Source organism: Carica papaya, chromosome 8, assembly GCF_054855325.1.
Source record: "Carica papaya isolate Zhongbai chromosome 8, ASM5485532v1, whole genome shotgun sequence".
NCBI lineage: Eukaryota > Viridiplantae > Streptophyta > Magnoliopsida > Brassicales > Caricaceae > Carica > Carica papaya.
This window is the reverse complement of record NC_142316.1, coordinates 3,711,472-3,738,878: the sequence shown is the minus strand read 5'-3', so window position 1 is coordinate 3,738,878 and position 27,407 is coordinate 3,711,472. Positions and strand designations below refer to the sequence as shown.

The 27,407-nt window shown below is 35.8% G+C and overlaps 2 protein-coding genes across 5 annotated transcripts; both read left to right on the top strand.

The window, feature by feature from the left end:
- Positions 1-1,617: 1,617 nt before the first annotated feature.
- On the top strand, positions 1,618-18,721 carry LOC110806986 (callose synthase 1). 4 transcript variants are annotated; one of them, XM_088209928.1, is made up of 43 exons: positions 1,618-1,692; positions 1,821-1,927; positions 2,654-2,873; positions 3,756-3,856; positions 4,108-4,229; positions 4,317-4,410; positions 4,793-4,903; positions 4,994-5,110; positions 5,183-5,275; positions 5,369-5,460; positions 5,674-5,800; positions 6,604-6,741; positions 6,831-6,904; positions 6,992-7,085; positions 7,497-7,613; positions 7,705-7,822; positions 10,174-10,508; positions 10,683-10,735; positions 10,821-10,881; positions 11,228-11,309; positions 11,391-11,440; positions 11,531-11,617; positions 11,826-11,963; positions 12,186-12,280; positions 12,385-12,469; positions 12,545-12,705; positions 12,794-12,917; positions 13,003-13,100; positions 13,179-13,308; positions 13,392-13,543; positions 13,731-13,840; positions 13,929-14,054; positions 14,182-14,521; positions 14,603-14,762; positions 15,777-15,896; positions 15,986-16,101; positions 16,210-16,293; positions 16,379-16,491; positions 16,577-16,806; positions 16,886-17,683; positions 17,809-17,859; positions 17,957-18,142; positions 18,254-18,721. In XM_088209928.1, exons 3-43 carry the CDS (start codon positions 2,690-2,692, stop codon positions 18,500-18,502), a joined length of 5,916 nt encoding a protein of 1,971 aa, XP_088066054.1. In that variant the 5' UTR covers positions 1,618-1,692; positions 1,821-1,927; positions 2,654-2,689; the 3' UTR covers positions 18,503-18,721. The 4 variants fall into 4 exon arrangements, with proteins under 4 accessions (XP_088066054.1, XP_088066053.1, XP_088066056.1 ...); XM_088209930.1 differs by having other exon boundaries at positions 1,631-1,927; positions 14,182-14,250; positions 14,332-14,521; XM_088209927.1 differs by having other exon boundaries at positions 1,630-1,927.
- Positions 18,722-25,341: 6,620 nt separating this feature from the next.
- On the top strand, positions 25,342-26,575 carry LOC110806987 (uncharacterized). Its single transcript, XM_022032003.2, has one exon. The coding sequence runs from the start codon at positions 25,651-25,653 to the stop codon at positions 26,380-26,382; it is 732 nt and encodes a 243-aa protein (XP_021887695.2). The 5' UTR covers positions 25,342-25,650; the 3' UTR covers positions 26,383-26,575.
- Positions 26,576-27,407: the final 832 nt, after the last annotated feature.

Sequence of the window (27,407 nt, the reverse complement as noted above, 5' to 3'; positions counted from 1 at the left end):
ATATGTATATGTATATGTATATGTATATATAATTGAATTGATTAAGTAGGACACTGTCTGTGTAGGTTAATATCGGTATCAATCATGCTTTCATGGCGGCTGTCTTTTCCCTATCCAGTCGGCCATTTCCAAGCTTTCAACATTTTATCAAATTTTATCTATTAGCTTCTAATCCTCGACGTGACATCTTCCTAAATTTTATTATCCTTAATTAACTTTTTAATTACTCTCCAATCGCCTGCTTTCCTTATTAATCTATTAAATCATATCACATATTAAATCCAAATATTTTTCTTACTTTAAAGCAAAATTAAAAACTAATTTTGGATAAACTCTATGATTTACTTTCAGGATACATATATATATATATCCAAATCAATCACCATATTTATTTAAAATATATTTTATTAGGTGTATTGACCCTAACATTTAAAGGGTCTTTAGATTAAAATATATTTTAATTAAAAAAAAAAACTTTAAATATAATACTTATTGTGATTAGGAAAAGAACTTTCACTAAAACAAAAGTTTATAATTAAGTAGGAAATTAAGAGTAGTTTAGCCATTAATTTTAATTAAAATATTTCTCAACAAAATAAAGTACTACAACATATATAAAATTTAATTAGAAAAATTAATTATATATTTTTAATCACTTTTAATGAATTTAGTTTTTAACTTTAATTTTACCAAACATTTGATGATGACTTATTAAATTCTTAAAAATTAAAAGATTGTTAGGTAATCCAAATATTTTTCTTACTTAAAAGTACTATATAAACTTTAAACTTAAAAGCAAAGGCATATACAAAACATAATACCAAATATATCCACCTACCCCTATTGGTTTCAAACAAAATTTTACCATTATATACATATATTGAAAAACCCAAGTTTACACTACTCTTTGTGTAATACTATAATTAATAGCCAATGCACCTAAAATTATGAACAAAATTCTTTAAGCTACAAAAAGGCAACAAGATAAAAAAATATAAATGAGTTAAGAAGTAAAAATCGTGAAATTTTATTATAATTTAGATAATTAAATAAAATTAGATACAATCAGTATAATATTTAGTAAATAATAGTATATTACTAAATCTCTATTAAATTAGTAATATAAAAGTGTGCATACTACTTGATACGATGTAAAATAGTTAAATATTTAGTACTAAGTATGATTAAATATTATTTAATAAAATTTTTAGTAAATTAGACACTAAATTATAACATCTAATCAAATTTTAAGTGCTAATTTGTAAAAGTGAAACAAATTTCTAGCAGCCAAAATTAAAGAGGTTTATGCATATAATGAATTTCTTAACATTCTATTTCTTATCCTCCAAGAAATTAATTTAAGAAAAAATAAAAAGGGAAGAAACAAAAAAGAAAGACTTTTAGACTTTTTCTTCTTTAAAAAAAAAGTCAAGCTTTTTGCAAAGTTTTTCTAGCAAAAATTGGACAGTGTCCACGTCGTGGAAGTAACTTCAGAATAAGATAGATGAGGTGGCATCATTTGATTGGTTCACAGCAAAACGACAAAAGCAAATAAAGCTCAGCTCAGCTCAGCTCAACTGGAGGAGAAGGTTGTGTAAATACATGATGTATGTACTGCATTCAATACATTTGGCGCCCGTCTTGCTGTCGTTTGCTTGTCTCCCTCCCCTAAAGCTTACTACTTTTTTACTTGTTAACTTCCCTCTTCTTCCTTCTCTGTTTACCCACTTGAACTTGCTTACATGTGTAGTCATTTTTATATATGTTCATGCATGAAGTCATGGAGTTTTCACTCTTTTTCTCTCTCTCTCTCTTGTTAGGAATGTTCCAGCAACTGGGGAAATGAGTTATCTCGACTTATGTTTCTTTCTTATATAGCTTGTTCTTGAAGCTGTTGGGTCATGTTTTTGTCCTTCTCTACCAACTGGTACTCTTTTCTGTTCTCTTCTTTTCTCTTCTTATCACTCCCATGTCTTAAGTTCTTGTTAATTTTCTTGTCTGCTTGTTTGGTTGCCTAGAAAAAGTAATTAGCTTGAAGAGAAACAAACAAGAAAAATATCATCTTTATTGATTTTTGTTCATTAAATTTGTGAACCCATGGTGTCATAAGTAATAATTTGATGCAGTTTTATGGAATAGTTGCACTTTTATTAAAGGCAGGCTTGATATAACGATCATATATGAAATTACTCTGTTCTTTTTGATTATTTTCTTCTTCCCTTCTTCCTCGAATTTTTCTTATCTGCAACGAAACAGGGCAGGGGCTCGTTTAGATACATGATTTACTCTTTCGGTTCCACAAGGGTTTTTGTCGGAGTTCATATTTACTACTGTTGATTAACTCGTTGTATTATTCATTAGTGTGGAATTGGGAATATCTCGTCTCTGTCCCCGTTTGGCTGTTGAAAAAGTTGTTTATATTTCACCAGAAGTTTGAAGGGATGATAAGTCGGTCAAAACGAACAAAACGGAATTAGGCCCAGCTAGTTGACTCTTTGTTTCCTGCAAGTTGACTGATGAAAATTTGTTTTTGTTCCTTCATTTTAAACAGACCGTATCCAGGCAAATTAGATCATTTTCAGTTGGAATTCGATTATGAAAATTTCCTTTTCCTTAATTCTTATTCATGTTTCATGAATTCTGCCTTTGACAGATTGTTTGATAAGCTAGCTTAGGAAAAGTAAAAAAGATGGCGCATAGAAGAGGGTCTGATCAGTCGCCCCCGAGGCGGATTATGAGGACTCAAACTGCTGGTAATCTAGGAGAGAACATGTTGGATAGTGAGGTGGTGCCTTCTTCTCTTGTCAAGATTGCTCCGATTCTTCGTGTTGCCAATGAAGTTGAGGGTAGCAACCCCAGAGTTGCTTATCTCTGTAAGTTGAAGTTACCTTCATCGTCTACATCCATTAATTGATAAATATGTCTGTAAAGGTTTATGAACCTGCAATTTGATTATGTGTCCACTTGATTCAGAGCTGACAAACTGAACAGTTTCTGACAAATTGTGCGGATTAGTGGTTCTCTTTTTTTGATTCTGTTTGTCTCAACTATAATGTTTTGTTGGTCTTTATACGGGTATCAAGGGACAGCTAAGGCGTGTGGTCTTTTCTTATAGTAATATCTATTTCAATTTATTTTCATTTGGTATCCTTGGAAACAAAGATTCAAAGGGAACTTAGAAGAAATCGTCTCGAATATTAGAGTTGTAGATCATATTAAATGCTAAACTATAATTTGCATGTTAACATGAAGAAGTTAAAAGAAAATGACTGGCTGTACCAAGGGATTTGAGCCACATTCTTGGGCGGTACTTAAGCTAACCTTGATCTGCAGTTGGTGTGATGCTCAGTATGTAGTTCTTGCGGGAAAGCATTAGGCACAGTCTTTATATGTCATGATGTTTCTTTGCCTGAGGGAACAATATGTTGCACTGTGTTCAGTCCCCTGCCTAGCCATGCAGGAGGAATACTTCTGCGAGGTGATGTAGAATTTAATCATTTGTCTGCATTGGCAACTTTATTAATATGGATAATTTTGTACTCGATTATAAATAGTTGATTATCTGCATTGGGATTTGGTTGTTTGATTATATATTTTCTTGATTGTGTCTTAATTCAATCAATAGCCAATTTGATGCCTTCTTTCTTTTTGTTCTCTTATTGGGATTGTCTAAGCAAACATGTCATCAAATAAAATGAGATGATTTCTAGTCTATTTATCTCAAATACAATTAAGGTTGTGAATGCTGTATTCAGGTCGCTTCTACGCATTTGAAAAAGCTCACAGGCTAGATCCAACATCTAGCGGGCGTGGGGTTCGACAATTTAAGACTGCACTTCTTCAACGTCTAGAAAGGGTAAGTTTTGATTCTTTAATTCCATTGCAAATCAAAATTTTCTTCTACCAATATTAGCCATTAAGAAAATGTACTTGTAAGAGATATTTTGCTATATTTCCTTTAATCATTGAGGCTAATTCCTCAATGATAATTTTTTGGGCAAAAGGAGATGGGGGAGGGAGGTAGTTCATCTATGCCTGGATTTCTATGGAAAAAGACCATTGCTCAGGTTGCAAATTGAGATAAAGTATCTGCTTTATTCTTCTTAGGAAAACACGACAACATTGGCAGGAAGGAGAAAAAGCGATGCTCGTGAAATGCAGGATTTTTATCAGCAGTACTACAAGAAGTATATCGAAGCTTTGCAAAATGTGGCTGATAAAGCTGACCGGTTAGGCTTCTTATATAATAGTTTCCTAGATGCTTGGGTTTATTATTTTTTACTCTTAAAAATAATAAGTTCATGCTCCAATCTCAGTGCTCAACTTACAAAAGCATACCAAACGGCTGCTGTCCTTTATGAAGTCTTGAAGGCCGTGAGTCAGACAGAGGAAGTGGAGGTGGCTGATGAGGTGAAGTTTTGATTTCTTAACTTTGTTTCTTGTCCATGCTTTTAATCTCATGGGCTTGTATGAAGGTTGTGATATATGAACATTTATGTTCGACCCTTTCATTTCGCCTTAAATTTTTTGGACGTTGATCACGCAATTCAATTGTTAATTTCTGTTGAAGTATAGTGAATAAAAATGAGATTTTTAGGTCTCAAACTTGTGCAGTCCAATTTCTATACTTCATAAAATAATAAGTGGATATTCAGTTATTTAAACTTCTGCAATAATCAATCACCCAATTCAGTTATTCCAACTAAATCTTTATTTGTGCTGAGGATATTTTCTTGACATTTTCAAGTTCTAGAAGAGCTGTATTTAGTGTTTCTCCTTATTCTGTTTATAGATTTTGGAAGCTCACACTAAAGTTGCAGAAAAGACACAGATATATGTACCATATAATATTCTTCCTCTTGATCCTGATAGTCAAAATCAGGCTATAATGAGATACCCTGAGGTCCGTTCTACTTTCCTTGCCTTGTATGTTTGACTTAAGAAGCTTCTTTTCCTTGTTAATCTGGCTATCCTTGTTGATCTTAATTTTTAGATAAAAGCTGCTGTCTCTGCACTTCGTAATACCAGGGGTTTACCATGGCCACATGGCCACAAGAAGAAACCAGATGAGGACATTCTAGACTGGCTCCGGATTATGTTTGGTTTTCAGGTGACTGAATGAATTGTCTTTAACCTTTTCTTAGAACTCATCACCAGGTTCTAATCTAGATAGCCATTGTAGAAAGATAATGTAGCAAATCAAAGGGAGCATTTGATTCTATTGCTTGCAAATGTTCATATTCGGCAATTTCCAAGGCCCGATCAGCCACCCAAGGTTCTTTTCTTCTTAATTTGCTCAAGTTTCTAGTTTTATTTTCTTTGAGACTGGTCCTCATTCAATGTTACCATCCTTCACATTTTTTTTTAGTTGGATGATAAAGCCTTGACGGATGTTATGAAGAAACTTTTCAAGAACTACAAGAAATGGTGCAAATATTTGGGTCGCAAAAGTAGCCTTTGGTGAGAATTCTCATTTGCGATTGGATGGATTAATTATAATCCTGTGGCCATTAACTCTGAGCAAATGCTCTCTTTCAGAGAGCACTTCAGTTTCATTGTTAATCTATGTGTATTTACGTACATTTTGCAGTAGTTAGATATAATTTTAGTAGTTTCTTTGTTTCCTTTCTTCTGACAACGCTGAAAATTTACATTCTTATTTTAAACTGATAGGTTGCCAACCATTCAACAGGAAGTGCAACAACGGAAGTTACTATACATGGGTCTGTATCTTCTGATATGGGGAGAAGCTGCAAACTTAAGATTCATGCCTGAATGCCTTTGCTATATTTATCATCACGTATGGATCTAGCTCTTTTATTAGATTGTCGATTTGTAACATTCCACTTTCAGTTTGAGCATCAACCTTAGGATTTGGGAAGAATTCTAGAATGCTTTTTCTCCATTTATCATGTATGGGTTGAGTTATCCTCCAGAACTCTTACCTTATGGACTTTGAGAGTTTTATCACGGTTTTACATTCAACCTACTTTGAGGAAAAATGGGGATGAATGGAGATATGGTTTCGTGTTGGCTTCAATAATGTGTTTCACATGAATACGCTACCATTCATGAAAAGTTGAAGAATGTAAATATGGATATGGTTCATTAGTTTTGAAAGAGAGACTGTAAGCCTAAGATTTTAGGTTAAATGCTGGAACAGGGATTCCCAGAAGTCCTTTCATAAATAATTTGTGGTCTTTTCTTGTATAAATTTCAAGTCTTATGGAAGATGGTAATTTTTTTATTTTTATTTATCTATTATAAATCTGGATCCATTGACTCCTCAAACTTGGCTGTAAGTTTTGACCCTCAATTGGCTTTTTTATTGACCTAACTTATAGGTTATTTGAATATTAGGATGCTTTTAGAGAGAAAGGAGGTTACTTAGGCAGTAACTAACTTTGGTATATAAATGCTCTTGCACCTTCAACACCAACTATTTGTCATTATTTCTCTTTATTATCATATGCATTTATGTATACAATTTTATAATTTAATAAATGTTCATTATCGCCTGGAAACTCTTTGTCTAAATTTCTGTAACAACTCAGAGAAATTGGACCAAGGCTTTTTTTTTTCTTTTCTGTTCTCATTTTTCAGATGGCATTTGAATTATATGGTATGTTGGCTGGAAGTGTCAGTCCAATGACAGGTGAGCATGTAAAACCCGCCTATGGTGGCGAAGAGGAGGCTTTCTTGAGGAAAGTAGTGACTCCAATATATGAAACAATAGCAAAGGTGTTGCTTCACTTGCCTACTAGGCTATGAAATTCACTTAATGGTTTATTTTGATTGCTTCATATCTATGTTCGCTGGTTGTTTTGCAGGAAGCCATACGGAGCAGTGGAAAGTCGAAGCATTCACAATGGAGAAATTATGATGATTTAAATGAATACTTCTGGTACCAATAATTTTTTTTTTGGGTGTCATCTTGAATTTTCAATGTATAAGACTTCAAACTTTACATTCCCTTGGTGTGAAATTGCAGGTCAATTGAATGCTTTCGTTTAGGTTGGCCGATGCGTGCTGATGCTGATTTCTTTTGCCAGCCTGTTGATAAGCTGAAATATGACAAAGATGAGGTGGGGGTTACAATTTTTGCAATTACTCTTTCCAAATATCTTTCTCCTGGCAAATTGTTGTTGCTTTCCTTTATTATATAAACATTTAATTGTTTTGGATTACGTTCTTATGCTTCACACTAAACATTTTTACAATTAGTCGCAGAGAGATTACAGATGGTTATGTATGTAGATTACACTGTCACCGTAAGCCTTTTTCAAACTAGTTTAAAAACCTTATTCTATTAAGAATCAACATTCAGTCCTGTCACCATAATGTCTTTGACCAGAATACTTCAAAACTTCATTGTTAGAAACAGGGAGATAGATTTTGTTTGAACTAAATTTTACTCAAGCAGACAACTTATTAAGCAGAAATATAAACCACTATACTTATTGGCCTGAATATAGTGTGCAATATTACTTTTGCAGAAACCAGCTTATCGAGATCGGTGGATTGGGAAAGTTAATTTTGTTGAAATACGCACCTTTTGGCATATTTTCAGAAGCTTTGATAGAATGTGGACTTTTTATATTTTGTGTTTACAGGTACTCATTTCACTTATCAATCTTTCGACTTTTTTGTTGTGTGCATCTTCTTAATCTGATGACTTATGTTGGCATATATTATCTAATGAAGGCAATGATCATTATTGCTTGGAATGGATCTGGGGAATTAAGTTCCATACTTGATGGTGATGTTTTCAAAATGGTTCTCAGCATCTTCATAACTGCAGCTATATTGAAGCTTGGACAAGGTAATTGATGCTCGTTAAAGTATCTGATTTCTGTATTGTTATATTGCCATCATTCATTTGTTTATGTTGTTGTTTTCTTCTTATTAATTTTTCTCGAATTTTTAAGCTTCTGAATTTGTTTTGGAAGAGAGCTAAGCTTCTGAAATAGCCTTTCACTGCTTTGACCTGAACTTATTGATTGCATCATTTACAAGATTGAACTAGTACTGAGAGGCTGATGCATTTATGCATAACATGGCTAAGTGAACAGAAACATAAGGTACTTTAGAATCCATTCAATGACTAAGAGCATGGTTGGTTCCTTCTAATGACCCATGTGATGTAAAAATTACAATTTCTCAATTATCGATTGTATTACATTGTATTGTGTAACTTATTATTTTGCATCATGTCAAAGATTATCAAATCCAAATAAACATGTTATAAATAAATGGGGTAAAGGTTCCTAGAACACTTCTATAGTTTTCAATGTGTCTCAAGTTGCATCCTACATTTTCAAACATAACAATCTGGACCTGCAAGATCACTATATTACAAATCACCTCCTTCCATTTATTCTTCCTGTCTAATCCAGTAGTTAAAGGGATACACATATTTAGTCTGTTATTAAATTTATTTTATCATATAATTTGTGTAAATCGCTACTATTATGTTTTTGTATCATTAGGTTCTATGGCTTAATGCTTTATGAGGTTAGAGTTCTACATCCTGACACCTTACAAAGTTATAAATAATACATTCATATGATTAATAAAATACCATTGAATATTTCTTCATACATGTCCATTGTATCTGAGCTACTGCACCCAAAAAAATCAATTTGTTTTCTCCTCTCTCGGTTGTTAATCAGTACTACTGGTTGGCCTGTGTCTCTTCTCTTCCCTGCCTCAAACTCTATCCTATAAACATGAGTTTGTTTTCTTTCTCCACTGTAGCTAACTCCTCTTCTTCTTCTTCTTTCCTTCAACTTTTCTGTCCTTCTCATCCTTTTTCTTTTGGAGTTTCTAACATCAAGAATTTTGTTAGCGAACAACTTGATTTCACCAACGTTTGTATTGAAAATTTCTCTTCATTCTGGTATTTCAAGACCACCAACGTTCTCAATAACATCAATGACACTGGTTTATGCCCGGTTGAAACTTTGCTTGGGGACTGAAAGCGTGTGGTCGATCAACGAGGATCTTCTTTGGCAATTCCTCTGTTCGTTGTTACCATAAATGCCTCTTAGCAATTTTCCACAAACTTTTGTTGGGCACTTTACTTTTAATCACAAGGGATGAGGTTGTTGGCATGGCAGAAATCACAAAATTGACCTGCCACTCGGCCTGCTAGTTGTTATCACCAGGCTTGACGTGGAATTCTTGGTCCCACTTGAAGTAATCTTTGGAATTGCATCTCTATATGTTCAGCATGATCATATTGTCCAAGAATGTTCTTTGTTGTTCAGGCAGGTACCAATGCAACCCTTAACCCAAGCTAACTCAATTTATAGGTAGTTCGCTTCTCTTCAACTCCAAGAGCCGCATGAAACATTTAGGTTGCCTGATATTGACGTGATCTTTCATATGACAGTCACACAAAATCTTCTCAACCTTCCTTCTTTCACAAACAATTCTGAAGTCTTGTCTGGAGATGGGTCCATACATAATACATCTCATATTGGTTTTTCTATTCTTAATTGTTCTGATTAAAAGTTTCATTTGAACAATGTTTCTGTTATGCCTTCTCTTACTGCCAGTCTTATCTCAGTTAAAGTTTCAATAATGATAACTCTCGTTTAATAGAATTTGATTCTGTTGGTTTTTGTGTTGTGGACCTTCAAACTCAGCCACTTATTATCAAATGCAGTTGCCCATGTGATTAATATGCCTTTCCATCTTTAACCTCTGTTTTTCTCCTCTTCAATTTTCCCATCTCATGTTGTTTTCATATCAACTCTTGAGCTTGGTGTGTCATTGTTTAGGATATTGCAATCCCTCTGTCTTATCTAGGCTTGAGCATGCTCTGGTTAATCCTTTATTAGTTTGTAAACTTGATTCCCTTACTTCTGAGTTTTGTTTGAAAGGCAAAAGCACTAACATATTTTTAACCACTTGTCTACTCAAATATTGGAAATTGGAATAAAGGAATAAAGATATTTTTTTCAACTGGGATACACAATCAAATTCATTATGTCAATTAATTATTTTATAAGTTATAATAGATGGAAAAGATGATTGGTAATTAGTTATCATGGAATTGGGTGACAGCAATATCCTCTTGTTTGCGTCTTTATACTTTGGTAATTGGTAATCACTATGACAGTCTTCTACTTTTGAAGCTCTCATACAAATGCCTCTTTCATTTTACAGCTGTCCTTGATATAATTCTTAGTTGGAAAGCAAGGCGGAGCATGTCATTGTATGTGAAGCTAAGATATATTTTGAAGGCTCTTTCGGCGGCCGCATGGGTTATAATTCTACCAGTAACTTATGCATATAGTTGGAAAAATCCTCCTGGATTTGCCCAGACCATTAGAAGTTGGTTTGGAAATAGCCTAAGTTCACCCTCCTTGTTCATTTTGGCCATCCTCATCTACTTATCGCCAAACATGCTCTCTGCAATATTGTTTATGTTCCCCTTCATTCGACGGTTTCTTGAAAGGTCAAACTATAAGATTGTGATGCTCATGATGTGGTGGTCTCAGGTATTAGAACCATTGATGAAAACTACATTCATGTTTTTGCTATTTTTCACATTAAATTTTGTGCATGCAAATAGATATTATACTGGGAGTATTAAACTTCTTGTTGTATAGTTAATCTTTCTTCCATTCAAGCTATTTTGTCATAGTCTTCTCTGATTCTCTAATATGCTGCAGCCTCGGCTCTATGTTGGAAGGGGAATGCATGAGAGCTCATTGTCACTTTTCAAGTAAGACTAGAGTGTTGAATTGTTTAATGGAATAGAATGGTTGGTTTTTAGTTCCCTGATTAAAGTTTTCTCTTTAATTTTCTAGGTACACCATGTTTTGGGTCGTCCTTATGGTAGCAAAGTTAGCATTCAGCTTTTATGTTGAGGTAATTCTTTCGCAAATGTTAAGCAATAGTACTGCCACTAGACAAAGCGTTTAGTTAGTTGAGTAAAGATAATGCTTTCAAATATCCAACCTTGTTTAATATGAAAAATGATTTCTTAGGCATAAATCTTGTTTGTTTTTCTCAATTCTCTGAACAGAATGCAGGTTAAGGAAAAGTGAGTTTTCCTCTTTTCTTTTTTTTTTTTCAAATTTCAATGTCTAAATTTCTCACTTTTTTTCCTAGCATTTGAAGTGAGTAAAACTTGGAATAACAAAGTCTACATTACACAATTGCCAGCAATGTCAATAAAAAAAATACTTCCTTATTCTTTCCTTCTTCATACCAGATTAAGCCTCTTGTGCGCCCAACAAAAGAAATCATGCGAGTTCACATAAAAACCTATAAGTGGCATGAGTTCTTCCCTCGAGGTAATATTTTATAGATTTAGCAAAATGATTGTTTTGAGTATTGTGGAAATGTTTTCTGATATTTTAATTTGCTTCTTGCAGCCAAGAACAACATTGGCGTTGTCATTGCTCTCTGGGCTCCTATAATTCTGGTATTCTCATATTTATTTCATTGTAACATCAATTTCATCCCTCTGTTCTTTTATGTGTTTATTTTCTTCTAGTGCTATTGATTTTTGCAGGTTTATTTTATGGATACTCAAATTTGGTATGCTATATTTTCCACTATGGTTGGAGGTATATATGGTGCTTTTCGTCGTCTTGGAGAGGTGATTATAGCTTCTTTTCTCCATATATCCTCAGAGTCATAGCAGTATAATACACTCTCTCATTGTTACAATATGCTTTTTATTCAATCAATATATTTCCTCTCTGACATTTCAAAAAAATATATTTCCTCTCTGAAGGTTGGTCTGCATCAACATTAGTGTTCAATCCTGGATGCACTTAATCAATAGAACTTTGTTTTGCTTACAGATAAGAACATTGGGAATGTTGAGGTATCGATTTCAATCACTACCAGGTGCCTTCAATGCCTGCCTGGTTCCAGCAGGAAAGGATGAGAAGACAAAGAAAAAAGGACTTAAAGCAACTTTCTCTAGCAAATTTGAGCAGGTTTGGTTTCTATTCATTGTTAATGCCAACATGGTGATGGTTAATAATCAGATGCTATCTGGCCATGAAGTCTAGCCTGGCCTCCCACGTGGCAAGCAGCATTTAAACCCTGGGGAAAGGCTCCCTTGCTTTCATTAGCTTAAAAGAAAATATGAGCAATTAATGTCGGCTGTTGCAATTCATCAATTCAATAAAATCTCATGAAATGTGTACTAATTTCAGATCCCATCTAGTAAAGATAAGGAGGCAGCAAGGTTTTCCCAGATGTGGAATCTAATAATCAGTAGTTTCAGAGAGGAGGATCTAATTAGCAATCGGTATCATTACAATACTGCATCCTTATTCAAAACCAGTTTATAACTTTAATTGTTCAGACTCGTGAATTATATCTGCAGAATGCTAATATCCATTACTTTTGTAGGGAAATGGACCTCTTGCTTGTCCCATATTGGACTGACCCAGATTTGGACCTTATCCGGTGGCCACCTTTTTTACTTGCAAGCAAGGTGCATTTGTTTTCAACAGTTTCCTTCAGCTTCTTAAAATTCCATCATGATCTTTACTCTGCTTTTACTCTGTAGATTCCTATAGCATTGGATATGGCAGAGCATAGCAATAAAAAGGACCGTGAGCTGAAGAAGAGATTGAATGCTGATAATTATATGCGTTGTGCAGTTCAAGAGTGTTATGCTTCTTTTAAGAATATAATAAACTTTCTCGTTCTGGGCGAACGTGAAAAACTGTAAGTTCAGTTTATGATGTGTTCAACTGAACTGGGAAAGGACATGAGTTTAACTGGTGGACATGTACTATTTGCTTATTCTATTCAGGGTTATTAATGAAATTTTCGAGAAAGTTGATGATCATATACAAAAAGAAAGTCTGATAACTGACTTGAACATGAGTGCTCTTCCTAGCCTCTACAAGCAGTTTGTTCAGTTGATTGAGTATTTGGTAAATTCTGCGAACTTTATCTTTTATGTGTCAGTGATAATAAGGTGAATAGCAGATATTTGACGAACAAATCTGATTTGCACAGATGGAAAACAAGGAGGAGGATAAGGATCAAGTTGTTATTCTGTTGCTCGATATGCTAGAGGTAGTAACTAGAGACATAATGGAAGATGAAGGCCCCAGGTAAATCATTCGGATTCAACTATCTCACACCGTTTCAAACATGCTGGTTAATTTTGGTATTATTTATTCATTCTGTAGCTTGCTAGATTCAAGCCATGGTGGGGCTTATGGGAAGAATGAGGGAATGACACCCCTGGAAAAGCAGTATCAGGTTTTTGGCAATCTTCGCTTTCCAGTTACCTCAGAAACAGAAGCTTGGAAAGAAAAGGTAAGTTATTTATGGACAAGTAGAGCCAGCCTATTTTTGCTTGATATCAAAAGTTGTTTCATCTTTCCTTGCTTCTCCCACAGATCCGGAGGCTTCATCTTTTGCTTACTGTAAAGGAGTCTGCTATGGATGTGCCATCTAATTTGGAAGCTCGAAGACGCATTTCTTTCTTTTCAAATTCTTTGTTCATGGATATGCCCCCTGCACCAAAAGTTCGAAACATGCTTTCCTTCTCGTAAGCACTATTAACTAAGGACATTCTTGACGAGAAATGTCAACTACTGCTTTTATGTTTAACCATTGCAAATTCTTAGCCGCTGCTTTATCCTAATGATTAAATTAATTTAATATGGTCTTCGTGAGTATTTTTCGAATAGAGGCAATAACTCCTCAATAATATGTTTTTCTTTTTGTTCTTTTAGGGTCCTAACTCCTTACTATGAAGAGGATGTTCTTTTCTCAATAAATGGCCTGGAAAAACCAAATGAAGATGGAGTTTCTATCCTTTTCTACTTACAAAAGATCTTTCCAGGTTTTCTTTTTGAACCATTATGTGTATTTGGAAGTGATTACTGTGATTTTATCTTCTAAACATATTCTAAATGCATGATTTATTGCAGATGAATGGAAAAACTTTCTTCAACGTGTTGAGTGTAGTAGTGAGGAAGAACTCAGAGCGAGAGAAGATCTTGAAGACAAGCTTCGACTATGGGCATCATATAGAGGCCAAACATTGACCAAAACCGGTGTGTCTCTGTCTCTGTTTTGCCATGTAAATTTTGGTACGGACTTCAAGGTTTATGTTTTCTTCTTAGCATTTATGTGATACTATGTTTTCCATGTTTGTTTGCTTATGCATTCTCCACAAATAAGTGCGGGGCATGATGTATTACCGAAAAGCTTTGGAGCTTCAGGCCTTCCTTGATATGGCAAAAGATGAAGGTATTAAGAAAATTCTTCATTGTGATTTTCCTTTTGTTAAATGCGTAAGCATTCTTCAAACTATTGATTGTTTTTATTCAGATTTAATGAATGGTTACAAGGCTGCTGAGTTAAACAGTGAGGAACAGTTGAGGAGTGAAAGATCACTCTGGGTGCAGTGTCAGGCAGTAGCTGATATGAAGTTCACTTATGTGGTCTCGTGTCAAAAGTATGGGATTCATAAACGGTCTGGTGATGCTCGTGCAAAAGATATTCTGGGGCTTATGACAACGTATATCTCCTTTTATTCTGTTTTGATCTGTTTTTTTTTTTTTCCTGAACAACAGCTGGTTAAGTTTGCTACTTGTGCCAGGTATCCATCTCTTCGCGTGGCTTACATCGATGAGGTTGAGGAAGCTAGTAAAGATAAATCTAAAAAGACTGTTCAGAAGGTTTATTATTCAGCTCTTGTGAAAGCTTCTGTGCCAACTAAACTCATGGATTCTTCTGAGCCTGTTCAATCTTTAGACCAGGTACAAGTTCTATAACATTCAAGATAGATAGGATATAGGATATGTTTGTATTTTTCTTGCTCTTATCCATATGCAAAGTCCTTTAAAACGTGGACTTCTTGTATATACATACAATGTTATGGTTAATATTATGGTGTATTGTGGAGAATAAATGATGTGTTAAGTGACAAGTGTAATTGGGAGAACGGGTCAGTATATGTTATATGTGAAATGATATATGAAATATGGATATGCATATTAGGGAAAACAAGTCTAGATTAGGACAAGGGAGTAGTTAATTTTAGAAATAACTTCCAGATAACTATTATTTCTCTTGTATAAGTACATGCTGTCTTTCTTTAACAGATTTTTAGGCAAGAAAAAATTTATGAAAAAGTCAAGAGTACTTTCTTACTCAAGAAATCGCTGTCTTCTCTTTTGATGAGCTCATACTATTAACAAAAATCAGAGACCCTATGGTTCTCTCTTAAAACGATCATAATATTAACAAAATCCCATACCGAGATCCATAAATTGGGACCATAACAATTTAGTATGAGAACCAAATAGTTATGGAGGAATTGCAGTATGTGTTAGAAAAATTTCTACAGACTTACAAGAAGATAGAAAACAAGATAAATCGAAGGTTAAATTTTTAGCTGGAAAATTAGAGAAATTATTGGTTAGAACTGCCTTGAAGGAGTCTGGCAAATGAAGCAGCCAAGCAGACTCTTCCATCTTGTCATATATCTTCACTTAAATTGATGGCTTTAGAAGCCTTGCTGACACCTCTCTTAAAATATTGTTAGATACAAACTGCATAAAGGGAAAACATCTTGTCTTAAGAGTTAAAACTTGTGTGATGAAGTGAAACAATCATCACAGGTCTAACTGTGTCAATTAGTTGAGCTTTTCTGGAACTAAAAATTGCATTCCTAGAGCTGCTAGAGCCATATTTTATTCATAGCATTTACTCTAATAATATTCTCCATGATTCCTTTTGGTCTTTTCTTTAATCTTGATTTCTTTTTGTAGGTTATCTACCGTATAAAGCTTCCAGGACCTGCAATACTGGGAGAAGGGAAACCAGAAAATCAGAATCATGCTATTATTTTCACACGTGGTGAAGGTTTACAAACAATAGACATGAACCAGGTACTGTATTTTGATATTTAGATTGTGCCTCCAGTTTATGGGAAGTAGATCTATTAGAAAAGCTTAGTTTTTTAACCATTCGTACATAGGATAACTATATGGAAGAAGCTTTCAAAATGAGGAACTTGCTGCAAGAATTTGTTAAACATCATGGTGTTAGACCACCAACGTTACTTGGATTTCGGGAGCACATATTCACCGGCAGGTATGCATCTTAAATCATATTGTTAATGGAATTGGATTTTGCTTTTCTTTCTTCTGGTTACTACATTTCACGCATAGCATTGAATACAGTTCTTGTTGATTTGCGCAGTGTTTCATCTCTTGCATGGTTTATGTCAAATCAGGAGAATAGTTTTGTAACTATTGGGCAGAGAGTGCTGGCTAACCCATTGAAGTAGGAGTTCTGCTTTTGTTTTACATAAAACAATCTGAAGTTTCTGAATTTCGCACTAAATTGATGCTTCTCTGCTCTGATTCAGAGTCCGGTTCCACTATGGTCACCCAGATGTGTTTGATAGACTATTCCATCTTACAAGAGGTGGTGTCAGCAAAGCTTCTAAAGTCATCAACTTAAGTGAAGATATATTTGCAGGCACTGTCACTTGTTTTCTTTCAGATGATAGATATGATTGTTTTTTTGTGTTACTCAGGATCTCTTATGTATTTCTCATCTTCAGGTTTCAATTCTACCTTACGCGAAGGCAACGTCACTCATCACGAATATATACAAGTTGGTAAAGGGAGAGACGTGGGCCTTAACCAGATATCAGTGTTCGAGGCCAAGATAGCCAATGGAAATGGTGAGCAGACACTGAGTCGGGACATTTACAGGCTGGGGCATCGATTTGATTTCTTTAGGATGCTTTCATGCTATTACACCACAGTTGGGTTCTATTTCAGTACTCTGGTATGGAAGCAGTTGATTGTTCTCTTTTGTGTTACTTAATCTGTATCTCCCTCTGAAACACTATGCTTCTCTTTGGCAGCTAACTGTACTTACAGTCTACGTATTCCTTTATGGCCGATTATATCTAGTTTTGAGTGGACTTGAAGAGGGATTGAGTAACGAGCGTGCTATTCGTGACAACAAAGCTCTTCAAGCTGCTCTTGCTTCTCAATCTGTTGTGCAGATCGGGTTCTTGATGGCCTTGCCTATGATGATGGAAATTGGTCTTGAGAGGGGCTTTCGTAGTGCACTAAGTGATTTTATACTAATGCAACTACAGTTGGCTCCTGTGTTTTTCACATTTTCTCTGGGAACAAAAACACACTACTACGGAAGGACATTACTCCATGGGGGTGCACAGTACAGAGGAACAGGCCGTGGTTTCGTGGTGTTTCATGCAAAGTTTGCTGATAACTATAGGTTCTACTCCCGTAGCCATTTCGTGAAGGGAATTGAACTGCTGATTCTCCTTGTTGTGTACCATATATTTGGCCATTCATATAGAAGTGCAATTGTATATCTGCTAATAACAGCAACAATATGGTTTATGGTAGGGACATGGCTTTTTGCACCTTTCCTCTTCAACCCGTCAGGTTTCGAGTGGCAAAAGATTGTCGATGACTGGACAGACTGGAATAAGTGGATAAACAACCGGGGTGGAATTGGTGTACCTCCAGAAAAGAGCTGGGAATCTTGGTGGGAAAAGGAACAACAGCATCTTCGATACTCTGGACTTCGTGGCATCACAACCGAGATATTGCTAGCATTCCGCTTCTTCATCTATCAATATGGCCTTGTATATCATCTAAATATTACTAAGAATACTCAAAGTTTTCTGGTATGTGCTCTAGGTTTGCTTTTCTTTTTCTTTTCAATATCGAAGTATCATCTTTCTGGTATTAATGATGTCAATGGATGAGGTAACTTGTATAATTTTAATCAACTTACTTTTGTTTTGGCTAGGTTTATGGAGCTTCATGGGTTGTGATTATGTTAATATTACTTCTTATGAAGGTGAGTAACAAATAGAACCTTATATGACTTATGGGTCTTATGTTTTGGATCGACTGAACTGATTGATTGAAGTAATGAATTTCTGACCTATATACAGGCGGTATCTGTAGGCAGACGGAAATTCAGCGCAAACTTTCAGCTTCTTTTTCGATTGATTAAGGGTCTAATATTCCTGACTTTTTTATCCGTTTTCATCACTCTAATAGTAGTGCTGAATATGACCCTGAGAGACATCATAGTCTGCATCCTTGCTTTCATGCCAACAGGATGGGGCCTGCTGCTGGTATGTGGATCGATAAATCTCAATGTTTTGATACTTGTTTCTTCCTTCATCTCTACAAATCTCAATCCTGGTCTCGGTTACCCTATAATTGGTGTTATTCATTTGGTACAGATTGCACAAGCTTGCAAGCCTCTGATACAGCGAGCTGGATTCTGGGGATCGATTATGACACTTGCTCGGGGTTATGAGATAGTAATGGGATTGCTTTTGTTCACGCCAGTAGCCTTCCTGGCTTGGTTCCCGTTTGTATCAGAATTCCAGACACGAATGCTCTTCAACCAAGCATTCAGCAGAGGTTTGCAGATATCGCGTATTCTTGGGGGACAGAGGAAAGACCGGTCCTCCAAGAGTAAGGAGTGAATGCTTCTCGAGCAAGTAACCTTCGTTTTCGGATTTGTACATGGATTCAATCTTTCTTTTTTTTTCTTTTTAACACTCATCATCCTCTCCATGGCATGTAGGGAAAATGTTTATAGCAATACATATGTATATAGGTTTAGATATTGCATTGAATGGATAGAAGCTGTATCTTGCTGAGATTATTATAGAAGTGAAAATTAAATAATGTTTTTGAGACCATCTGGATTGAATTTTTTTAGTTCAATGAGTTTAGTTTAAATTTTAGTTTTATAAAATAAAAATAGCAATATAAGACAAATAGAATAGAAATTTGAATAAAAATAATATTTTATTTCGAATCAAATACTTATGTTACGGTTAATTTTAGTCTTAATAGATTTAATAATTTTAATTTTAGTATAAGTTGTAATTAATCTATTTTTAATTTTAATAATATTTTTAATTATGTTATGCGTCAATTAAAATATATGAAATTTGTAATTAAATAATTAATATGATTTGTTTTGAAATAAACACTACAATTTTTATTAATTTCAGTAATTGATTAAGGTTATATAGTTAATGCAATATATAAAGAAAAAATGAATATTATTAAAAGATAACTAGATTAAAGAATTGATTAATCCATATGAAAGGATGTCTTGCATTAACCATATATGTTAGCTTAAGTAACTTGATGGTTTTCAACATTTTGTGCTCTTAGTTATTAAATCATGCTTACAAAGAGATTACAGCATACATTCAATTTCATTACATATAGAAAAAAAACTTAGATCAGGAAGTTGTGGGTGTTAAAGTTTTAGTATCAGGGTTGACGACTTGGCGACAGAGATGACGAACTGTTGTTCTTCTCCAACCAACGAAAGATGCAGACTTCATGATGGCTAGGCATGTCGATAAGCTCCTCTGCGCCTGATAATTCATCCAGACAGACAGGCACAGCAGTCACCCAATTTTCCAACTTTGCTATAACTACCCGTCTAGTCTCTTCTCTGTTCTTAGCCACTCAAGAAAAGATGTCTGAGACGCTATCATTGTTTCTAGAACCAGTGTCTTCGATCATGTGTCTGCAATAATGGAGAATGAGTTGCAATTGTCTATAAGGATAAGATTTCAGGTAAGTCAAGGAATTGCAGAGTTCTTGGTTTGGAAAGGTCGTAATCAGTTGGTGAAAAATGCATAGGCCCAATGTACGAGGTCGATTAATAAATGGTACCCAGAAAGCAAAAACAAAAGGGTAAGGTGATTGCTGCACATCCATGAGAGTTTCTACACCAGCAGCATCGTGATATACTGCGTGATGAATGATATTTAAGCGAACTTAAACAAATACTTTACGGACAGGAGATGTTAGGGTGCGAGGAATTGCACTCAGTTCCAGATCAATTCTTGTTGTAGAACCCATTTATGTTATTCGGCAAAGACTAGAACAAAGAAAGCTGCAAGAAAGATCGAAAGTGCGACAGACCAGTTTGAGATAATGCAAAAAGTTTATGTAAGCGACGGACCCAGTTTGAGAGATGGTGCGAAGAGAGTGTTTGTAAAGTTAATGTTCTATTCAATTTCCTTTCAGGATTGGGGAACGCGTAATTACCCTTTTCAAATTCTACACTGAATCCTGTTCTTACTAGAAATTCTACACCAATTCGGTTTCTGCAACAATCCACCCGTTACTTCTTCTCGAACCAGTTGCAGATACGAAGAATAACTTCATCTTCTCCCACTCGTCACCTCACGCCGTCTCATAGCGGTAAACAACTGCGAAGTTGCAGCCGCACAGATTCATCCTTTCTTTCATTTTCATCTTCTCTCTTCTCTCTTCTCTCTCCTCTCCTCTCTCTCCGTACCCACCACATCATTCATCTCTCTTCTTTCTTCGTTGATCCTGCAACTTCCCCTTCCCCTCTCTCTCTCTTCGTTCTCTCTCTATTTTCTCCATCCTTACACCAGATATACAATCTCTAGTTTGTTCTCAAAAACTTGTAAATGTATATTATGTGTATAACCTGGCCAGGGGACAAGAAGAAGTAATGCAAAATCGCTATGAACAATGTAACGCCCGAAAATTGGGAAATTTTGGTTATTTTATTATTAATTATTTTTATTAAGTTTAAAATAAAAAAAAAAACGTCACGTCAGCAGTCATGTCAGCAGACTCAGTCAGCAGTCCTGGCCAACCAGGACCTGCCACGTGGCAAGACCACGTCGACCGGAGGACAGGCCACGTTGGCGATCCGCGTACGCGCGATCGGACGGCCCAGATCAAGCGTGCGCATGGACGGCCCAGATGCAATCGCACGGACAGCCCAGATTCAATCAAAAACGGACGGCCTAGATTCAATCAAAATGGACGGTTGAGATCAAAAGGCAAAAGGGTATAAATAGAACCCCCACACCTGACTACAAAAACCCTAGCCGCCTGCCCTCGCCGGAGAAGACGAACCAGACGCCGGGGAAGCCGGCCGCCGCCACCCGCCGCTGCACCGGGGAGATTTCCGACCGCCGATCGAGGTAAATTTCATACATCCTACTTGTTTTTCCACGCTGATTTTCCCTGTGGCCAAATCAGAGCCAAAATCCCGGCCAAACGGCCGGAAAAGACAGCCGAAAACAGCCAACCCGAGGCGAATTGCCGCCACTTGCGGCGGCGCCGTCGCCAGAGCACGGCGGAGCCGCCGTGCCGGAATTGCGATATTGGCCAAAAAGGGGCCCTGGGCCTAATTTGGGATTTTTTGGAACACGTGCAGGTATCGGTAGTGCGTTTCAATTCCCCGGAAAAAATTCAGGAAAAATTAGGGACAGCCTGTAGGCGCACTGTGAAGCCGTATTCGGACCCCGAAACGAGTAAGGATCCCTCACCCTATTTCCTATCACGGTATTAAAGTTCAATAATGATAAAACGGTATTTCTTGAATCAACGAATGTGTGAAATTGCTTAAGGTCGCTAATGGAGCCCGAGTCTAGTGTGTTTGTCGATTAACTATTATTTGGCATATTTTACAGTTTTAAATGCAGTATGAGGTCTGATGTTTTCATTTCATTGTTTCGCGTGCATATTTTACTGTTTTATTGATTATGGGTTGAATGACTGAGAAACCGATGCTGTATGTTGCCTTGTTTGGCATAAACTACTGTTTGCTTGTTTGTATGTAAATTGATGATGCTGACTGAGGAAAAAGAGAATGAAAGATTATGTAAATTGATAATTGTATAATGTGGTCAGTCTGACTAGATATCCTGGGAGATGGTGGACGGACCGGGTCCGTAGGGAACCCTACCGGGATTGTGGTCTCTCATACCGGACGGGGTATGGAGACCTTATGTGTTTTGGCGCCCATACCGGACGGGGTATGGGGACGGCCCGTTTCACCCTCATACCGGACGGAGTAATGAGGTTTATAGTTTTGGCGCCCATACCGGACGGGGTATGGGGACGACCCTGGAATCTGATTTCAAGTGTTAAGAGTTAATGGGTAGCGGGACCCCTATGGATCCCCATGGATACTAGTGGGCTGGTAAATGAGAAAAATATGTTGTGTAATGATTGAATTACAAAAGACGTAATAAGTATTATGTTATACAGTTTATATGATTTCATGATAATGATAATGTTATTGCTTTCGTATATTGTTTTATGAATTTCACTGAGGTAAATGGATGGTAAAGGATTTATTATTGATAAAAGGATTTGTTGTAAATTATGCTCCATTGGTCTTTTTTGTGTTTTCTACCCACCTTTACCTCCGTGACGGTGAGATATCGTGATGTCTTTACTGGGCTAGTGTAGCTCATTCCTTATTTAATTATTTCAGATCAGGAAGACATTGTTCCCGAGCCCGTTCCGCAGGAGGACGACGAAGGGGACGCCTAAAGACTCCATAGTCATATTCATAACTTTTACTTTCGAGTTTCTCCTTTAGTTAGTTTGATCTTTTATATTTTGTGAACACGTTTTTGGTTTTAATGTAAGGGATGTTAATCGAAATTTTGACTTCGTTTTCGCATTTAATATTTTTAAAACACATTTCATTTTAAATTTCCGGGGCCGTTACAAACAATTCAGACAATACTATTATTACCCAACCCCAAAACCAAGCAAAAAACCTACTCGGTAGACACCAAAATATAAACTAAAGTCGAATTACCTTCTCTGTAAGCCTCACTCAACTACAAATGTAGCACCCAACCAGCTTACCTTGAATCCTCCCTCAAAGACTGCATCAAATCGACCTACTGTTTCCAACAATGTCTCCACCAATATTAGTTTAAAACGCGACCGTGGACCTGATTTATTGCCTATGACAAATGCAAGAACTGTGAAACTTACCCAGAAGGAGTTGGAAGATAAAAGTTGAAGGGATTGTGTTATTTCTGTGATGAGAAATATATGTTGGGGCATGGATGCAGAAATCAGAAGTTACTTATGATCACAATGCAAGAAGAACGAGGGTAGAATATGTAGAACTAATGGAAGAGAAGGAAGAGGAAACAATTAGAGAAAGACTCCCTTGTTTCTATGTTTGCCATAAAAGGTTATGAAAAACTCCATGATGCATATAGGACCACGAGAGTAATGGGTTTGATAAAGAAACGGCCACTCTAGAAGCAGCCACAATTTTTCGGATATGAACTATATGCGAAGTGAAGCAAAAATTACTTCTATGCAGCTTAGGAAAAATCAACTACATGCGAAGTGAAGCAAATCTATTTTTGGTACAATTAAGGTGGAGCGTCCACTGACCCAACGAAGATTGTAGCAGTAGAGAATTAGGCTCAAACCGCCAACCCAAAGCAGCTAAGAGGCCCTTTGGGAAGTGTGCATTATAGAAGCTTTGTTCGAGATTATGATCCATTACAAGGCTATTAACTAACATGCTTAAGTGGGGATAATTTCAGTGGTCTGAAGAAGCTCAACAAGCATTAGTTACAGCTCTAGTGTTGGCTCTTCCAAACTTTGACGAACTATTTCTGGTGGAGATTAGATGTTTTTAAAGAAGGATTAGGAGCGGTCTTAACGCAAACAGAATACCTTATTGCATTCATTAGTCAATTGTTTTCCCCAAGAAATTAATTACTATTAGTTTATGGAAAAGAACTAATGATCATTGTTTTTACAGTCAACAACTAGCAGCATTATCTCCTAGGAGAAGATTCATTATCAAAACTAACCACCACAGTTTAAAGGATCTCTTGGAGCAAAGAATGACCGCCAACAGCAAGCTAAAATGGTTATCTAAGTTCATGGGATTTGATTATGAGATTCAGTACAAAAAAGGGACCCGTGAATTAAGCAACAGATGCTCTCCCAAGACGGCCAACCACAAATTAATGCACATAAAGTCATGTTTGTCAACAATGCAAGTGAGATTTAGTGCAGTACCTATTCCACATATACCTTAGAGAAGTATTTCGATAGATTTCATCGAAAGACTATCTAAATTGCAAAAAAGAGAGGTCATTTACATAGTCGTTTATCGTTTAATAAAGTATCTCCATTTTCAGGCACTATAAAATCTATTTACAACTCAAACAACCGCAGCCCTCTTCATGGATACTATTTTCAAATTATATGATCTTCTAGAGATCATTATTAGTGACCCGGATCCTTTCTTTCTTAACATCTTCTGTCAACAGCTTTTCTAATTTAAAGGATTCTCATTATAAGCTTCCGCAGCCACAACGTATTATTTTCGAACAGATAGTCAAACAGAAGTTGTAAACTAGTGCCTTAAGATGTATCTATATTACATGTACCATGACTCTCCCTCCCACTAGTTGAAGCAACTTCCATTGACTGAATTTCGACATAACACCAATTTTATTCATCATTCAAATGTCCCCTTTTGAAGCATTATAATGGTTATTCACCCCAATTCATATTATATATATTCATGGTAATGTTAGTAACTTCGTATATAAAGTATATGAAGAGAAAAAATATTAAAAATAAAATGAAATTTCATCTATCTCGATTATCTGTTTATCTTTTTACGATTATCTCTATTTCTTTTTTTAATCTCTCTATAACAATTTTATGATTTAGTGTAATTCTTCTTGATTTGAATACTTCACAATTCAAACAAGTTATTTATGTAAAAATTACAACATATGAAACTTGTAATTTTAATATAATTTTTTTGAAAAAATAATACAATTTCATTTATTTGACACTTTTGCCTTTAGCATAACTTCAATTACATAGTTAATATGTACAATTTTTTATTAGATAATTAATACAATTATGGCATATATATTTCTTTTAATTGGAGGGTTTTAATTATACTACTAAAACTTTTCATTACAAATTTTTAATTATACAATTCCTATAAATTCTAGACTTCTTTTTTTTTTAAAAAAAAAAAGAAAAAACACATGTAGAAGTTATACTATACCTATTCAATATTTTTAGCATAATTAGTTAATAAATTTTTTTTAATTTTAGTAAAATTTTAAATTAATTAATTTAGTTAAAAAATAATAATATTTCTGCATTCATTTTCTTTCATTAATTTATGATAATATTTAACACTTGATAAATATATATTTTTCTTTATATTAATTATTTTATTAATTCCAATTTCCATAATTAATAGATGTTGATAAGACGTGGGCCACGTCGGGCCCATTTTATTAGTAGCGCTACGCCCACGTAACAAAAGAAACCGAAGCATAATGGCAAATTCCGTAATTAAATTAACATAAAAGGGCAATCATTTCACTAAAAATCACCGAATCCGGATCCGGAGACCAGACATCATAATCTCCGCCGTTGAAATCTGCAACGCATAAATCTAACCGTCCATCTTCCAATAAATACATTTCCACCCTCGCACCGTCGTCTTCGCGTTCCCCGTATGATCAGATCAGTGAAATTCGCCCAACCATCATAACCAGACACCAAAAGAACTTCTTTGAATTTTCAAAAATGAAAATCAAAATTTAAAAGGCTTGATTCCTCTAACGGTCCAATTTCATCTTCATCGCCCATCTCCCTCATGAAATTTTAATTTTATCTGAAAACATTTGAGTATTATTCGTTATTTTTTATAAAAAAAATTAGGTTTCGTTTGAGGGTTTAATTGAGAAGTTCGAAGTTCTTGCCGAGGGAAATCGTGAGTTCATGTAGTAGAAGAAGAAGAGTGTTGACAATGATGATGATAACTTATCAGCCTCAGATCTCCGATTGTCGCCATCAAAACTACACCGTTTGGCATCCTCAATACGATAACCCGTTCCCACTTCACTACTCTTCCTCCGCCCACCGCGTGCCACGGTCTGCTCCGCCGTCACTCGACTCTGCTCCTAATCGGAAGCCGAAGCGTGCTGCGTGGAAGTCGAAGAAGTCGAATTTCACTCAGGGAAGACATTTCCATAAGAGGCCGAAGACGCCGTCGGCCCCCCGGAACACCACCTCTTTCCTCATCCGGGCAAAGAAGTCCGGCGGCATCGTGTCTTCGTCTTCTTCCTTCTCGCCGTGGACACCGGCGGTGCTGCCTACTCCGATTTTCTCCCCAACGAAGGAGGTGGTCGTGGAGATGGGTAAAGAACGCTGGGGCATTGACGGGTACGGCTCCATGAGTGGCCTTATCCGTTTGGTCCATAATGAAGATGTTGGTGATGATGGACTGAGTCGGTTCGAGATGATATACCCAGTTGATGGCGGTTGTTGTGGTGTTGGTGTTGGCGGTGGTGGTGGTGGTGGTGGTAATGGGGTGGCGGCGAGATTGGAGGAGGAGAACTTGTCGTTGAAGGAAAGGTTGGATTTCGTGGAGAAGGAATTGGAGGAGTTGAGATGCAGAGTTCGGTGCTTGGAGAGTACAGCTGGTTATGGCGGTAGTGACGAAGTCTGTTCAGAGAAAAGCGTCGGTGATGGCGATTGAAGGAAAGGGGAAGCAAATGTTTTGTTTTCTTTCCAGTAAAAATACATAGGGGTCCTGACTCTTGTAGAATAGTAGATTTGTTAAGCTTTCCTTTCATGGCGTTTTCTGTGTATAAACCAAACTGATTCATAGGTGTAGAAAGCTTTTAATCTGATGCAGAATACTAATCTCATGAGTTCATAGTTGTTGCTTATCTGAATTTGGATTCTTCTGATCTAGAAGTAAGTTCACATGGCAGAGTCTGATTTCTTGAGTTTATACTAAACATTCTGTCACTAAATTTGAGCGTGTGTTTGAAGCTATTAGAACATGAAAATGGCTGTTTTTCTTGAAGGATTAATTTAATTGCTTTGGGTATTATTAGACCAGAGTATAATATCTTGATTACTGTATAGTTTGTTTCATATTTGTCTTTACATGATATGATTTAGGATTCAGATTTCTGAGTGTCTCATCTTGTGGCTGGAAAATGATGGTGGCCAATGTGATGTGCAGCAATTATGAGCCAAGATTTTGCTAATAGGGTCTGTGCATATGTTTGTAAACTCACGGACATGGACTTTGGGAGTTATATCTTTTGAACTCTTTTGAGCTAACAAGTGCTAGAGACTTGACTCTTCAAGTAAAGTGACTCAACTTACAATGTAATACGAGTTTTCTCATGTCTGTTGCCATAACAATTTTCAAACTTCATTAAGATGTTGTAAATTTTTGTGCCCAATTTATACTCTCAACTTAAAACTGATTGAGTAGAAGGTGTTCTTTGTCGAACCGTGTTTAGATTCAGATTCTACTTTTGAATTCGTTTGATTTATATATTTTTTCGTATCATATACCACCAAGTTTGATTATTAACTTAACTTTCTTTGCTTGTTTTATTTAGAATGATTAATTTTATAAATGTGACAAAATTCAATTGTACAAGGGATTTGAGAGGAATTTGAATTTGATAGGATAGAAGGGAATAAGAACCTTTTTTTCACTTTATGAAAATAGAATAAATATATGCATATACACACACATAT